Source organism: Fistularia commersonii, chromosome 28 (genome assembly GCF_037954325.1).
Source record: "Fistularia commersonii isolate RoL2024-O1a breed Wild chromosome 28, RoL_Fcom_v1.0, whole genome shotgun sequence".
Taxonomy (NCBI): domain Eukaryota; kingdom Metazoa; phylum Chordata; class Actinopteri; order Syngnathiformes; family Fistulariidae; genus Fistularia; species Fistularia commersonii.
In genome coordinates, this window is record NC_141311.1 from 7,688,018 (window position 1) to 7,703,314 (window position 15,297).

The 15,297-nt window shown below is 47.3% G+C and overlaps 1 protein-coding gene across 1 annotated transcript; it reads right to left on the minus strand.

The window, feature by feature from the left end:
- Positions 1–4,821: 4,821 nt before the first annotated feature.
- On the minus strand, positions 4,822–14,149 carry fbxl20 (F-box and leucine-rich repeat protein 20). Its single transcript, XM_086175980.1, has 15 exons — positions 13,846–14,149; positions 10,593–10,654; positions 9,724–9,778; positions 9,521–9,595; positions 9,308–9,402; positions 9,157–9,225; positions 8,988–9,083; positions 8,741–8,867; positions 8,052–8,126; positions 7,813–7,943; positions 7,111–7,171; positions 6,890–6,934; positions 6,587–6,643; positions 6,293–6,505; positions 4,822–5,220 (listed from the first exon to the last, which is right to left on the minus strand). The coding sequence occupies exons 1-15, from the start codon at positions 13,885–13,887 to the stop codon at positions 5,113–5,115; spliced, it is 1,311 nt and encodes a 436-aa protein (XP_086032106.1). The 5' UTR covers positions 13,888–14,149; the 3' UTR covers positions 4,822–5,112.
- Positions 14,150–15,297: the final 1,148 nt, after the last annotated feature.

The following is a 15,297-nucleotide window of genomic DNA, read 5'->3' on the forward strand; positions in this document are numbered from 1 at the left end:
TTGGGGAAAAGAAGACGACAAAGAAGGGCGCAGCACTGAACCAGTGCAGACGTGAGGCGTTGCTTGTAAAATAATGTCTGAACTACTTCCTCCTCACAGCGCTTCAACCGGGGGCGATGTCAGTCAGATCCGCATAAATATCCAGATCCTGGCTGTTAGAAGAAGTCTTGTGGACGCAGGTGTTTCAACAAAAAGCAGAGGCAGAAGAAAGACAAAGGGATGAAGACTTTAGCTACCACGGCAATTATTGCCTCAGTCAGAGCCGGGGCCACAGCAGGTGGGGTGAGGCGGGTCAGGTGGGTGGAAGCTGAAACGACTGTGGACCCAGTAAAGGCCAAGTTGAATGTGTTCTGCTGCAGCTGTCAAAAAATACACAGACAGAAACACAAATGCTTGTTGGGGAGGCGGTAGAGTGAGCAGTGATCCGTGTGTGTGTGGAGGCAAACACACCCTTTAAAAAAAAAAAAAAAAATACCCACACCCCACCCCCTTATTCCTCCTCCTCCTCCTCCACTCTTTATCTTCCATGTGATGCCCTGGCAGTTGGAACACAGCAGCTGAAAGGTGGATGTAAAACACCACTGACAACACACACTTATCTGTGTAGTTTAGAGAAATGTGTGTTGGTGGGGGGGGGCTCCTATGTGGCAGGAGACCGGTCTTGACAGCGGTTGTCAAGGTGCAGCCACGGTACCAGAGCCGCTGCAGTTACCTCAGGCCCTGGGCCCATTCTGATTGGTCACTTGGACTTTTGCCTCACATGTGCGCAAGTAAACACAGACAGAGAGCCGGCGTGCAGCGACACGTGGGGCCTTGGAAACATCCACCGAGAACCATGAGAGGCGTTCATCTCAGCTTGAGATGAGGTTTAAAAGCATCTTCGTCTCACGAAGGACTCATTTATAAATAGGTGATGTAAGAGAGTTCAGCGGGTGGCAGCGAGTCCCCATTGAAACACACAAAAATGAACTAAAGGTTAAAAACTCAGCAGCTTCAAAAACACTGGAAACGTCAGGCCACAGGTGAAGAGAAGACGTTATTCTCTTGAAGGTGAAAAATAACACTAAGTGTCGCAGATTCAAATTTTAAACAAAGAAGAACTGAAAAACTCACATTGAAAGACTGTGATTCAATACCTTAAGCTACAGTTCTCAAACGTGGGTCCGGGGACCCCTGAGGGTCCGCAAAACTTAAGCTGGGGATCTGCGAAATAATTGGTCTTCAGTCACTGAAGCTACAAGGGGGACCACCGCGGATCCTTTAAAGAGATTGTAAAAGACAGAGTCTACATGCAGGACCAGAGGGAGGTGAAGATGCACTCAAAAGCAGCCAAATGCCAATGAAATCCAAATTTGAGGAAGCCATTACACCAGTGATGTGCCCCTGACATGCTCCCAGGTATTATGTAACTCCACTGAATAGTTTGTTTGCATCTGTGACACCAACAAAGTGGTGCCCTACCTGAGCCTTGGACCAATAAAAATGATTGTGATGGACATATAAGCTCGACAAGCATCACTGCCCTGCAACGGTCACTTTATACAGAAGTCATTGGCACGCGCCTCACGCTGCTGCCATGGAAACAATTTAAGTACATCCTCTTCATCAAGTAGTGCCAAGCCCAAAGCAAGGGAGCTGGGAATGTGATGACAGACATCCTGAGTTGAAATCATTGAGAAAAGTGGCTGGGGGGGGACAGAAACATGTCGCCTGCCAAACTGAAGCGTCATCTGCTAAAACAACACATCAATGACTGGTGGCCACCGTGAGCAACAAATCATTGAATTTACTCATTCATTCAGTTCTTTTTGTTTACATATACTTTTGTCATGTGTTTTGTCTCAATTCAAGACTCAGCCTTGAAAGAAATGTTCACAGGTATTTAAGTCCCTGGGTGAATGCCATACTTACTAGACACAACAATTTGCCACTAAAAAGACAGCGGGTGGGGAGGGTCAGACCTGAAAAAGATGTACATAAAATCCACATCAAAAAAAAAAAAAAAAGGAAAAAACATCTGGTTAAATATATTCAAAGGCTTGCAATTTAACAAGACTCCCACTTAAGCTCAAGGAGGTGAACATTAGCAGCTCATTGCTGCCACCTACTGCCCCGGATGGCAACCAACCTTCAGTTTTGGAAGGAGGAGAGCACCAGTGACAGAGCTGGACAAGTCTTAATAATATAGGTATATATTTATTCATACGTACATATTCATTTATAATCGGTTAATTGTACAAAAAATGAAAGAAAAAAAAAAATAAAGGAAGAGATTTACAGTAATTATATGAACTACAGTCGTCGTCAAATCCGAAAAGTTCTCTTGTGTTAATCTACTGCGAGAAACACGCCGTAGATCCGCCGCTCGCCCTCTGTCCGGATCTCCAGTGTTTGGGACCAAAACGTGGGGGTGGAGGGGTGGGGACAGCACAGCAGGAGGACGTGTCCTCCGTGAGGGCTGGTGGGGGTCCAGGGGGCGGGGAGTTTGTGACAGCCAGGAGAGTAAGGCGGGGGTTCTGTAGTGTGTTTCGCACCAAGACTGGTGACTTTTCTTTGTTGTTTTTTTTTTTTTGTGTCAAGCGTGACCACCTGCGATCCGTTCAAAGGGACTGGTGCGGTCTGACCCTGGCACATGCAGTGCATGGAGAGGGCGGGCGGATGACACGACTGGCCTCTTTCTCCAAAAGGTCAGGCAGGGAGAGAGTACATTCCACATCTTCGCCATTTTGACTCTTGGTTATTCCCTAATCCCCCGTTTACATCCCCAACCCCCCCACCCCATTCAAACAAACAGATCAGGCTGGATTACAATGGATTCAACTCATCTTGCATTATCCCGCCCGCTGAAGCCACCCAATCACAAACTGAGTAGAATCTTCATTCACTGTGTGGCCTGACAGCGGGACGGGGATGGGGTTTGAGATCTATCCACATTCTAAACTGGTATTATCTTTTAAAATGAACTTCTGGCTAATTTCACAAAGCCGGGCTCAGGAGCCATGTTGGAAGGCGGGGGGGGAAATGTTTGGAAAAGGAAGGAGTGGAAATGAAAAAAAAAAGAGAGAAAGAGCGAGCACACTTAAAGGATATGAATCAGATTCTGCTAAAGTGGCATACAGTGGTGCAGCAGCCACATGGAGGTCTTCTCCTGGATGGAAACATTCAATAAGTGAAACCTCAGAATACCAAAAACTCCTCCTCAACTCACGTTTAAAAAAAAAGAAGAAAATAAAAACAAAAAAAAAACTCACATTTAACTTACAACAATTGCACCAGTGCCGACCCCCCCCCCAGCCCCACCCTCGACACTTTGTAAAAAGTATTAGAAAAAAAAAAAAACTGGATGACTGGAGGAAGAGGTGGAGGATTAGGGGACACTCAACTCGTGACTTCAAAACACAAAGCAGGCACAGTCCATACCACGGCAAAACAAAAACAACGAAAAGAAATGCAGGGGAGAGAGGGAAGGGTGGAGATCCGGGCGGGGTAGGGTGGGGGGGGGTCAACGAGGAAAGAAAAGCAGTAACAAACTGAAAATGGGTTGGAGGGGAGATGGGGGAATAGGGATGAGAAGCAGGTGTGGGAGAAGATGATCCGTAAGAAAAAGGCTTTGACGCTTCAAGGGCAAAGTTCAGTTTTGCCCGCCGACATGGCCAAGTCATTCCTCGGTGTCTGCGGTCTGTGGCCCACGGTTCCCGCTAGTTTGGTACGTCCAACTTCCTCCAGTGGAGGTCAGTGTCAAGTCCGTCTACCACCCCCCCCCCCCCCCCCCTGCAAGGCCTTAGGGTCCCCCACACCCATCTACCCAACGTCAGTCTGCTGTTCCCCAGTTCCTCTTGGTCAGAAACTTCCCCAGGACAGAACACCAGGGCGAAGAAATGAAGAGAGCGACTGACCCCCGCTGGCGTTTTCCTCTCCGCTCCTCCTCTCCTCGCAGCCACTGTTCATGCAGTGATGTCCATTTTTACCCTGCTTTTCCCTCCTCTGCTGCTGCTGCTGTGAGTGCCCCCCTTCCCCACAGGCAGTATCAGTCTCTCAAGTACTGGCTCTTGTTTTTTTGTTGTCTTTGTCAAAACTCTCCATCACGACTTCGCACGCACATCTGGAGGTGACTGAACGTGCATTTGTGCGTGCGTGTTCTTCCATGTGCCCCCGGCCGCTCACATCCACGGCAAATTCTGTCCCCCGACACCAGTTGCGTTGCTGGCTCTGACTCCCGCGGTCCTTGTATCTCTACAATTGCATTTAGAAAAAAAATGATCGGTGTCACATGCAACATTTGGCATCGTCTTGAATCCCCGCTTGCAAGCATCAGTCGGGAGTTCGTTTAGAAAAATATTCAACTTTGTCATCGTCTCCCCTCCTCCCGGTGCACGGCGGCCTAAGGGTTGTAGCAGAAACAGGCACAAGGGAGGGTTCGGTGGCGTGCAGTGTCTTGCCGATGCCTTTACAGGAAGTGCAGGTGGATGAAAGGTTATTTTTTTCTTTTCTTTTAAACTAAAAAAACTCCTGTTCAGAGGAAGCTTTGCCTCAGCACAGTGGGGGGGCTGAACAGCTTGCCCGTTTTTTTTTTTTTTGTTGTTGTGTTTTAAGTGAAGCTCTTATTTTTGAAATTCTCCGAACTTCATTTGAGGTAAAAATCTCTGGACAGCAGATTTTTTTTTTTTTGTTTTTAAAAAAGGCCCCTCCACTGAGCTCAGACCACTAATGCTCTGAGTAAATCTTCCAAGAGTTCATCTGTGCACGTGTGTGTGCATGCCTTGCTGCATGAAAAGCCTGCTGTGTGGGCTGTCTTTGAGTGTGTATAGATATTCAGGAATGTTTTTGCTTTTTTTTTTTTTTCCTTTTGGTGTTTGGTGAAGTTACCAAAGACTCTGCAGTGTTGTTTGGCTCTCTCTCCTTCTCTCTGCTGCTCCAAAGGTGGCGGAACAGGGAGGGGGGGGGACACCAGCATGTACTCTTTAAGAGAGGGCTGCGAGGAGGCGGAGGAGGACAGCGGGTTCGGGTTTGAGTGGCGGGCCGCGGGGAGCTCCTACAGGAGGCGTGGGAGGGAACTCCGGGACAGGGAAGTCGGGCAGGGGCCGGGGGGCGGGAGAGGTCGTTGTCTTTACATCATAGCAGGACACAGCAGCGGCAAAACCTCTGACGGCTCCCCCCGACGGAGGGGGGCGGAGTGACGGGAGCAAAGTATGCATGCACTTTGATGTTTGGCAGATGGGTCTGTGGAGGGAAGGGGAGAAGAAGAAGAAAAGCAGAGTTCAGGCAGGTGTTCAGATGTATCCTTGAAAGCTGCGGGAAAACAGGGGTTTGGCCCAAATATGAATTCGACACTTTGAGTTCAGAGACACAAAAATCCAGACATTGGTGCTGGCGGCCTGTGACTGCTCCCTGATTTAAATACAAAAAAAAACAAAAAAAACAAATGTGAGGGCCAGCGCTGTGGAATCCAGATTTGACCTGACTCGGCGCTGCCGACCCAAACACTTGGTATTTCACGCCTCGGATTCGTCCCATCCTGTGGGCGGATCACCACAGAAGTGCAAATGCTACACGACGTATGTCACGCGAAAGAAGACTGTAATTGGAAAACCGAGCAGTTATGGCTGGGAAATCTATTGGACGCCTTTCCCATAATAAAGGTTAATGGACTATTGAACCGTTTTGTGTCACGACATCTGAATGCCCCGCAAATGACTAAATGAATGAATGAATGAATCAGTGCTTTATGACAATAATAACATAAATACACTAGATTCCCAAATATCAGAGCTGGCTCCAAATAAAAACAATATTAGTGACCTCTTTATATTGACTTATCTAGTTTACAGTCTCTATGTCAGTTATTACAAGTCATTTAGCGACCTCATTGATCCCAAAACACACATTTAAGGAATTACATCCAAAGTTTTTATTAGAACAATACTGTGATAAAAAAAAGGTGCAACCGAGTTTAAGCTAAGTGTGAAGCAGCGAACAATGGAGTTAAAAAAAAAACAAAAAACAACCTTATAGCAGTGTAATATTACTGACCATGGATTAACATCTTCCGGACACTGACTGACTGGGAGGGTGGCTTTATGACCACAGAGATGGAAAAAGAGAGGGAGGGGAAGGTGAGGTAATGGCAACATTTCTTTTCGCCACGGACGGTGAGAATCGAACTGAGACAAGCTCCTGGATGGTTGCTATGCTACGGAGTCAGGCTGGCGATTAAACCCAAGGTTTGTCTGATACCGGACTGGAGTACTGGAGTTAAAAACAACCAAGACGTTGCGGGCGTGACCCGGCTCACCCTCAGTCTCTTGATGCCGGCGCGAGTGATCTGCTGGCAGTCGTAGAGTTCGATGCGGTCCAGGCTGTGGCAGCTCTTCAGGTGCTCCAGGGATGCGTCGGTGATCAGGGGGCAGTTGTCCAGCTCAATCACCTCCAGGCGGTCATGAGCGCAGGGGCCGCTGCCGAGGTGTCTGATCCCGTCGTCGGTGATCAGCTCGCAGTGCGACAGACTCTGCAGGGTTACAGCGGCACAATTACTCATTACTCCCACGACAGGTCAGGGATGTGAGTAACATGTGTGATGGGTGCTCACCAAGACTTGCAAACGGGGGCAGTAGATTGATAGCTGGATGAGTGTTCCATCGGTAATCTGGCAGAAAATGTCAAGACAGAGCAAACACTGAAGCGGCAGAACTCCTCCTCACAGGAAACAGAAACCTATTTAGGTTCTCTTTCCTGTTTGGGTAAATCAAACCCAATGGGTCGACCAAGTTCACATCACACATTCAGAGAAAGATTCAAACTAATGTAGCACTTTAGTCCAAGTTGTCACGGTCCGTCGCCTTTCACCTCAAAGATTCTACAAGCTCGTTGTTATTTATTTTATTATTTTTACCTGCACACATTCTTCTAAATCCATCTTCTCCAGCTCATGACAATTCTGGAAAGACATGAAACAGAATAACACTCGAGTTCTGTGATCTACTGTGGCTGCGTGGCTACTTGAATCGCTTTGAGCGGTCAGTCTTGTAAAACTGTGTGTGTGTGTGTGTGTTTCTGGCAGGTCGTCCACAATTTGGTTTCGGAGTCTCGCCTGCGAGCCGAAGCCACACTCACCCTCGCTAATGTGGTGAAGCCCACATCTGTGAGCTGGGAGCAGCGGGCGACTTCTAATATTCTGAGGGAAGAGACAAAGAGAAAGATGTTGACAACGGTGGTGTAAATGACCCCCCTTCCTCCGCCCCCTCGGCTCCGTCACGCAGAAACTGGAAGGAACTGTTTGAAGCAAGTGGATCTACATTTGTAGAAGGTTTAACTTTGCCGTTAAAACACAGATGTTTTGGTTCCCTGCCATTAATTCGGTTAATGGCCCTTATGGCAGATTCCACTAACGCAGAAGAAATATTATCTTTACCGGGGGGTAAAATACATGAAACAACTCAACGGGCTCGAGGACTCAAGGAAGCGGGGTTGGGCTTGGATGCCGATTCGACACGGTGACCAGACCATGTAATTGTAGGTATGGCGTTTTTTACGCGATGCAAACTGACTGCCCATCCACTTCCTGCCCCCATCACATGGTCAGAAGCAAACAAATCAGATAATAAAGTCTCTTAAGGCCAAAAGACATCTGATCAAGTGGAGATTCTGAAAAACCTCAAATTGCATAAAGTACATCGTAATGAAGAACACAAGATCCCTCGGCAAAGAACTGGTTTCCTTCTTAGCGGACTTTCTAAAAATACACAGCCTGGTTAATGTTTTGCCTTCTAGGAAGGTCAAGGTGGGCGTGAAGATGGGCGCGGGGTGAACTCTGACCTGAGGCGGGGGCAGTTCTGTCCCAGGGCGTGCAGAATGGCGTCCGTGATGTTGGCGCAGCCCGAGACGCACAGAGACTGCAGACGATGGCAGCCACGGCAGATGGTGATGAGGCCTTCATCTGTGATCTGCTGCTCGGAGATGGTGGGGAGATGAAGCTTTACGACTCTGTTTATTAATATTCTATTCTGTTTTTAAATGCTGAGGATTCAGGTTTGAGCCGCGATGGCGGCGCTTACTGAGCACGTTTGCAAGTTGAGTGTCACCAGCTCTGGACAGTGAGCCCCGATATGCTTCAGGGCCTCGTCTTCTAGCTGTGAAACAGATTGCCCAGGAAAGAAGGCATGTCAAAGTCACATGACGTGGAATTACACCAGTACACTGATGCAATGTGGCAAGGCTCTCTGACACTGACTATTAACTTGGTACGATGTGAGCTGGCGGATGACTGGAGGGAAAAAAAAAAATCTGTTTATTTCAGTGTTTCCACCGAAGATGTCCTGGCTGGCCCAGCAGTGTGGGCCTTCTTTGTTTAAAAAAGGCCCGGCTCTTTTTTTTGGCAGATTTCACACACTTGACCCACTTTCCATCTGTCCAGGCAGCGGTTAACAGGATTTCATTCATCGGATTGACAAGTGGCAGCTCTCCTGTGAACCCTGGTGTCAATCTGTATGGAGGTTTACAATCACGAAGAGAAAATATTCCCACATCTTGCATCGTATACCGATATATCTGGATACCCTTTTCTGCCCCAGCAGAGTTTACCTGCTCACTGCTCAGTGTGTAAAAGCAGATAGAAAGTCACTTTGACTTTGCTTGCGAGGCAACGAGCGATGCGGGATATTTGCAGGACTGAAATTTGGAAAGGGGAAAGTAGACCTGAGCTGCACTGAGACCGAGTTTACTCTTGGCTGTTGGAAGTCAATACCTGCGTGCAGCCCTTGAGAAACAGGCCTTTGAGCCCGGGACACGAGCGAACCAGGGCCTGGATGCCGTCCTTGGTGACCTGGTCGCACCAGGAAATGTTGAGCTGCTCCAGCAGGGGACATCCCTCACTGAGTGTAAAGGACAACATCTTTTAGTGCATATATTTAGATTAAACTTTAAGCGTGGCTACACATGAGAAAGAGTCATATTAGGCGGACAGTGTAACACACACGCTGTGTAAAACGCACCTCAGAGCTTTGAGTGACAGGTTGGTGATTGAGGTACAGGAGGCGAGGTCTAGGTGCTTCAGCTTTGGACAGAACTTGCTGAGGCTGTTACATGTGCTGTGCAGAAAGAAGGATGTTGAGTATTTTCCGGCACAGGCAGCGTTCATTCTCACCTGAACTACCAACGTACCTGTCAGTGATCTTGGTGCAGCCGTTCAGACTTAGCAGCTCAATATTCCTGCAGTTCTGGGAGAAAGTCCTACAAATAAGAGATATAAGTGTAAATTGAGGTGACGGCGGTGAGACTTAACTCGCCTGACGGTCCCAGGGTTCGCAGTCACCTCAGGGCGCTGTCCCCGACACCGAGGCAACCTCGCAGGCTCAGCTTCCGGAGGAACCCCCCGCACCGCTTCGAGATGTTCTCCACCACCCGACCCTGCAATAAACACGGCCCACACAGGAAATAAAACCTCGGCGTGAACTTAACACAGGGTTGGCTGTGACATTTCAATTTTTTTTCGACGTGACAAAAATAGGCGCGGCGAGTGGCTTACCTCGATGTCGCGCTGGAAGTCGAAGAGATCGATTCGCTGCCAGTTGCTGCCGTCCAATGCCAGAACATTCCAGGACTGTGAGTATGGCGGGAGAGGGGGACCTTTAGGGTGAAGTCTTTAAGGTGCCACAAATAATGCGCGCGCACACACAGACACACATCAATTCAGACAGTCACATGCACACCTGGTGAACACAGACTCACCCGTGAGACCTGGGCACATCGGCACAGTGTCACCACATCCAGAAAGGAGAAGATTCTGAAAGAAAAACGGGGACAGTTAGAAGACCCCCGATCCCCACCCCCCGAAAGCTGCCAGAAACATCCTCATCGCGTTGCATTCTGCCCTCAGCACAACTCCGCCTCCTTCTCCCACATCGCACAGGTATGAGTAAATCAGCTGTCAGCGCCAAAGATGTGTTTGGTAAAGATGCACTGACTAAATGTTTGCATGGAATCTACTTCGAGGTAATGGAGCTCGGACTTCACTGTGCGATCCCATGATGCGGCAAAATGGGTTCAAATTTTGAAGCGCGTGGCGGGGGTGGTGGGGTGCATTGCGTCGCAGCACAGCCTGCCTGCCACACAAATCAGGGCGCTGCACCTGCGTGAGCGGCGCAGAGGCAGGAGCCTCGGAAGAGAGAGAAAGCCCTGCTGGCAAGGCCGAGGCTTGAGTTATGGCCTTCATTTTCTTTTTCGCTGAGGGGCTCTTGGGGGTGTTTTTGTTGTTTTTTTTTTAAGTCCATTTGAATGTTTTATAGCCTCGAGTGGCTGTTTTTAATTAGAATTTTAGCGCTGGGGGAGCAGGGTCGGGGGGGGGAGTGAGGGTCAATGTTGCATCCTGGTGGTTTGTTACCTAGTTGGTCAAGTGGAAATATTTGCTGAAGGGGTGTAAGCAGTCAGTATTTGATTGGAAGATGCATATGATGGTGTATCTGCGGTGAGCGATTGTAGAGGGAGGAGGGTGGTGCAAGGCCAAATGTGCCTCGGAGTGTGACTGTGGGGGTAGAAGCAGTGAGGTGGGCATCGACTACAGAACATGCCATCTTTGCTTGTTTTGAAATGTCACTCACCGTAGCAACAGCTCCTTGGGCAGCTTCTTATTGATGACCGCCTCGTCACTGTTTGTGAACATCTGAAAGGGTATAGAGGATACGGGTAGTCCTGGAAGGCTGTGTCAACACGGCCCCCTCCGCTCGGTCAACTCGCACAAGGACAAGCCAGCACATAAGCAAGGATAACTGATCGTAATCTCATCAGCTGAGATAGTCGATGTCAGGTCTTGGTAAATACTCAGGGTGAGAAAAGATAAAGGGGCAGGAGAGACAGGATTTTTTTTCTCTTTGTCTTTGAAGCAGAAAATGGCAGGAGAGGACTTTGTCCTGTTGACAACAAAGCCCAAGTGGCTTTTTCTGCTTTAATGCTATCTTTTTTCTCTTTAATTCTATCTTTTTTCAACTTCTGTCCTCCTCTTGATTCGTACGGGGTGTTTCTGCACCAGCGCGCTCATTGACACAAATGTGCACTGGAATTTCGCAACATGTGTCTTTACGGTCAAATACGTCCTGCATCTGCAAAACTGCTCACGGACCGCCAAATAAATAATTGCATATTGTTTGGGCACAAATGCTGGCCCATAATCAAATGAATGACTTTCAGGACACAAAGCAAATATATTAGCATCTATTAAAACACACACACACACACATACACACACACACACACACGGTTTCCTATGATTTGTGGGAAAAATCTTTCTCTGCTAGATTGCAAAACGCACAACGCTGACAAAATAACAATTGGAGGCGTGCACTTATTCATGAAAAAAGGAACATCTGGCCAAATCCATTTCACCGCATAGATTTAGAGACACACATCTAAATCAGTGGAGTTAATCAGGGTCGGGGGGGTTGCTGTGTAAATAAAGGGAGCAGGAGGTATCGCAAGAGGCAAATATGACGAGATCATAGAGGAACCAGATTTTGTTTGCGAGCACATCCTCTGTGGTACGAATATGAACCACACATCATCAATCAAATCTATATTTACTGTGTTTGTTTTGGTTTGGGGCTTTTTTGTAAAAAAGAAAAGTGGGGAGAGTGCAATGTGTGTTTTGCTTACTATCTTCTGCTGTGCAAACTGAAGCCGCATTCACAATTGTTACATATTTGGAGAGACTGTCAGTCTGAGTTTGGCTAGACCTTTAAAAGTCAGTTCAGAAAAGAGTACAAAGCCTGACGATGTCTTTCTGATGAAACCGAGAAACTTCAACACGTGCAAACACATAAATAGCGGTCGAGCGGCGCAGGGTTTGAGGCAAAGAGAAGGGACAAATGTTTGGCCTCTGGATTCGGTGGAAATTGGCTCGGACAGCTCGCCTTCCACAACAATACTTTCTGCTCAAATAATCCAGGACCATTTCCAAACAACAGAATGGGTATGGTCAACGGGCGCGTATCAGGCCCTTTTGTAGCCGAATGTAAAATGAACCTGATGCTGTGTGAATGCCAGCATTATGCCTCTCCACTGCTCAGCCTTAGCCAGTCAAGTATGAGAATACATCCAGTCACACCTTTCAAAGTAATTAATTGTCAGACTGCAGGTTCGACTACTTCTAAATGGGATTTTCCGAAAAGATCCAAAGTTACTACCTGAGGGAAATAACAAATATATGGAATCATGACATTTCTCATCTATTCTGGATCAACAGGTGACAATCTGACATGTGTGTTAACTTTGACCCAATTTCTAAACGTCGTTTGTTGGATCAGATAAAACGTAGTTCTCTTTAAATTCTAAATCTAACAAGTTTATTCCAGTAAAAATTAATTATGATCCACAAATAGAGTACTTGGGTTTTCCAGGAAACAAGTTGCAATTCCAACTCTATCTTTGTTATCTCAAGGATCGCCTTTATACATAATTCACGTGGTCTGACAACATATTAGACAGGCCTAACCAGACTGCATGACACATATTATCCTAGTTGAATAATATCAATTTAATAAATGCAACTTCTACGTCATAAAGCATGATTGCGATTTCTAACGTAGCATCTGTGATAACGATGCTTTGGAGTGACTTATGTAACTAAAAACCCACCGAGCATTGGAAATGTAATGAAATCTATTTTAAAACAACCACCTATTAGACGAGAGTATGTTGATAATCACGGATTACAACCGAATGAATGCGAAAACGCTTCGATTTTATTTTGAAGGGGAGGCCGCACGACTTCCGGTTAATCTTCCACTTTAACCTCGGCTAGCTTAGCAGCTCAAGCCACGGCTCTACCGCAGCTGTTGGACCAGACGGCAACGGCCTGAATCTTCTGAGTCGTCAGCTGTTGCACCGTTAAAAATAAATAAAACCACGCACACACACACATACACACACACACACACATACAAATCCCACGCTGGCCGGGGATTAAACCACCGCGGGTGCTCGGGCTACGCAGCTCAATGTCACCGGATCCATAGCAATTATATACAAGTTTTGTTGTTTTTTTCCACCACCCCCTCTCAAAAAAAACCGAAATGTTCAGATGCGCTTGCGTGGCTGCGACACAAACTTTACGGTAAATGTCACGGAACAACAACCACGTAACCCCAGTCGGTGTCCAGCTGCATCTTATCCCCGATTTTCTTTATGTTTCACGGGTGCTTTTTGCTAATGTCACGGTTTCTGGTTGCTGGTTCGAAGCTAGTACCGGAGGGGGGTGCTTGTAGCAGTCACAACCCGAACCCCCCTCACCGTCACCACCACCACCGCAGCGGCCATGGGCAGACACAACAATCCGGCTCGTAGCACAATCCGACAAAAGTAGCAGAGCGGAAAAAAGCACATGTTTGGATTAGAAAAAAATGCAAATAAAAAGCCTGTGTTCGCGGACCGGATGGACCCGAGTCGGGACGCCCGTTTCGGCTCCCATCGGCTGCCCTCGGCGTGCTTTGTGGAGCCTCATTGTCTTTGTTTTGGTGGCGCAAAGCGAAGCATCAAATAAGAAAAAACACACACACAAACATGTGTTTACTCGTTTACGACGGGCTAGCAAACAGCCTCCGTGTGTGTGCGTGTGTGTGTATATGTGTGAGCTGGTCGTCATGTGATGCCGGGCCCGGGTTTGATCCAGTTGTCCGGACAAAACCCCAGTGTCTGACCCGCTGCCGAGCGCTGACAGCGGAAGCCGCATCGATAGCCTCGACCGTAAAGCGCTCTGTCGGACGAGAAACACGGCGACAACCGCGTAGGCCCCTGCTCTCGGCGCACAACCCTGGATGTGTGTCAAGGGCTGTCAGTCGGCGTAACCCCCTGTCAACTTACCTCAAACCGGCTCCGCGAAACGCCGTTCACCTCCTTCCCCATGTCGGACGCTGGTTACCGACCCAATGAATCCGCTGTGGGCGCAGTGAGCTTCGGACACGGGCACGCTTCCTGCCGAGTCCCCTCCACGACTATCATGCTACCGTCCTTTCGGTAGCTCCCAAGTGCGCCGTGTTGTTGTTGTTATTGCTTTTCACCGTGCAAAACAAACGGTTTCTGATAAAAACAGCGGGCCACGGGTAGCAGCCGGCCAATACAGCCTTATTGGCTTGGCTTGCACTCACCACCTCCTCCTCCTCCTCCTTCTCCTAGAAAAACTACAGCCTCCCATCCGTACGTGAAATACGCCCGACAGGAACAGGATCTGGCAACTTGAAATTAACCAAAGCAACTACGCCTACATTGTGAATAAATCGGGATGTGACTAAATACTTCGAGGTTTACGGTCCCGACCGTAAATGCGTCCGGCTCGCCCGGGTGTCTGCTGCTTTAACCGCTTTGCAGACGAAGTCAAAGGGGTAGATTAAAAAAAAGAAAAGAAAAAAGAAAAAAGTGGGTTGCCAAATCTTTTGACAATTAGCTCAAGCTGCACGACTATTATCCAGGGCAAGGAGAAATAAAGACACCGCAGAATGAAAAAATGTATTTAAAAAAAAATCAATAAGCATTGTGGCTTAGGTTCAATCGACGTTTGACCCTTTAAGATTTTATTTCTGACCAAGCCGAAGGAACTAGGAGTCTCGTGAGAGATTGTGAAACACATGTAGTTCCTCCAAAACCTACAAGTGATTGTTGGAAAAAGGTGCACATCTGCTATAAAGTGGCACGTTTCAACTTCTGGGTCCTCTTATTGAATCGTGTGATGCATTCATATGAAGTTATTTATTCCTATTATATCAGTCGTTAAAATGAATACTGGGAATAAAATGAATTTTACTTTATGCTCATGAACTCAAATGTGTCTCTTTTTTCCCCTTAAACAGACAAACTCAACACATAAAGACGCCACTTCCTTATTTCTGCCTGACACGCCCCGCCGTGAAAGCGTAGCCAATCAGCACCCAGAGTGTGAGAGCGTCAAATTCCGTCATTGTGGGAAAACGACACATGCTTGACAACAATACATCGCGTCTCGAGGTTGCCGCAATAAAATGCAAATAAGGGACTTTGTAAATCGTGTTTTGATTGAACATCAGACTGGAATTTAAAATATGGAGTGTGTTTTTTAAGAAAGCTTTTAATGTTATTCATATAATTATGCAGCAGTCTACACAAAAGGTGGGCAATATAAGTGTTAATAGAATCATTTGAGGCTTACATTTAAGGGAAAATTTTAATATTTGTGAGTTCGAACTGACGTATTGTTATATTCCAGTAGATAGTATGGTGAAAACGGGTGGAGTTAGTTTGACTACACATTTACAGTTTATTGTATAGAGATACAGACTTCTG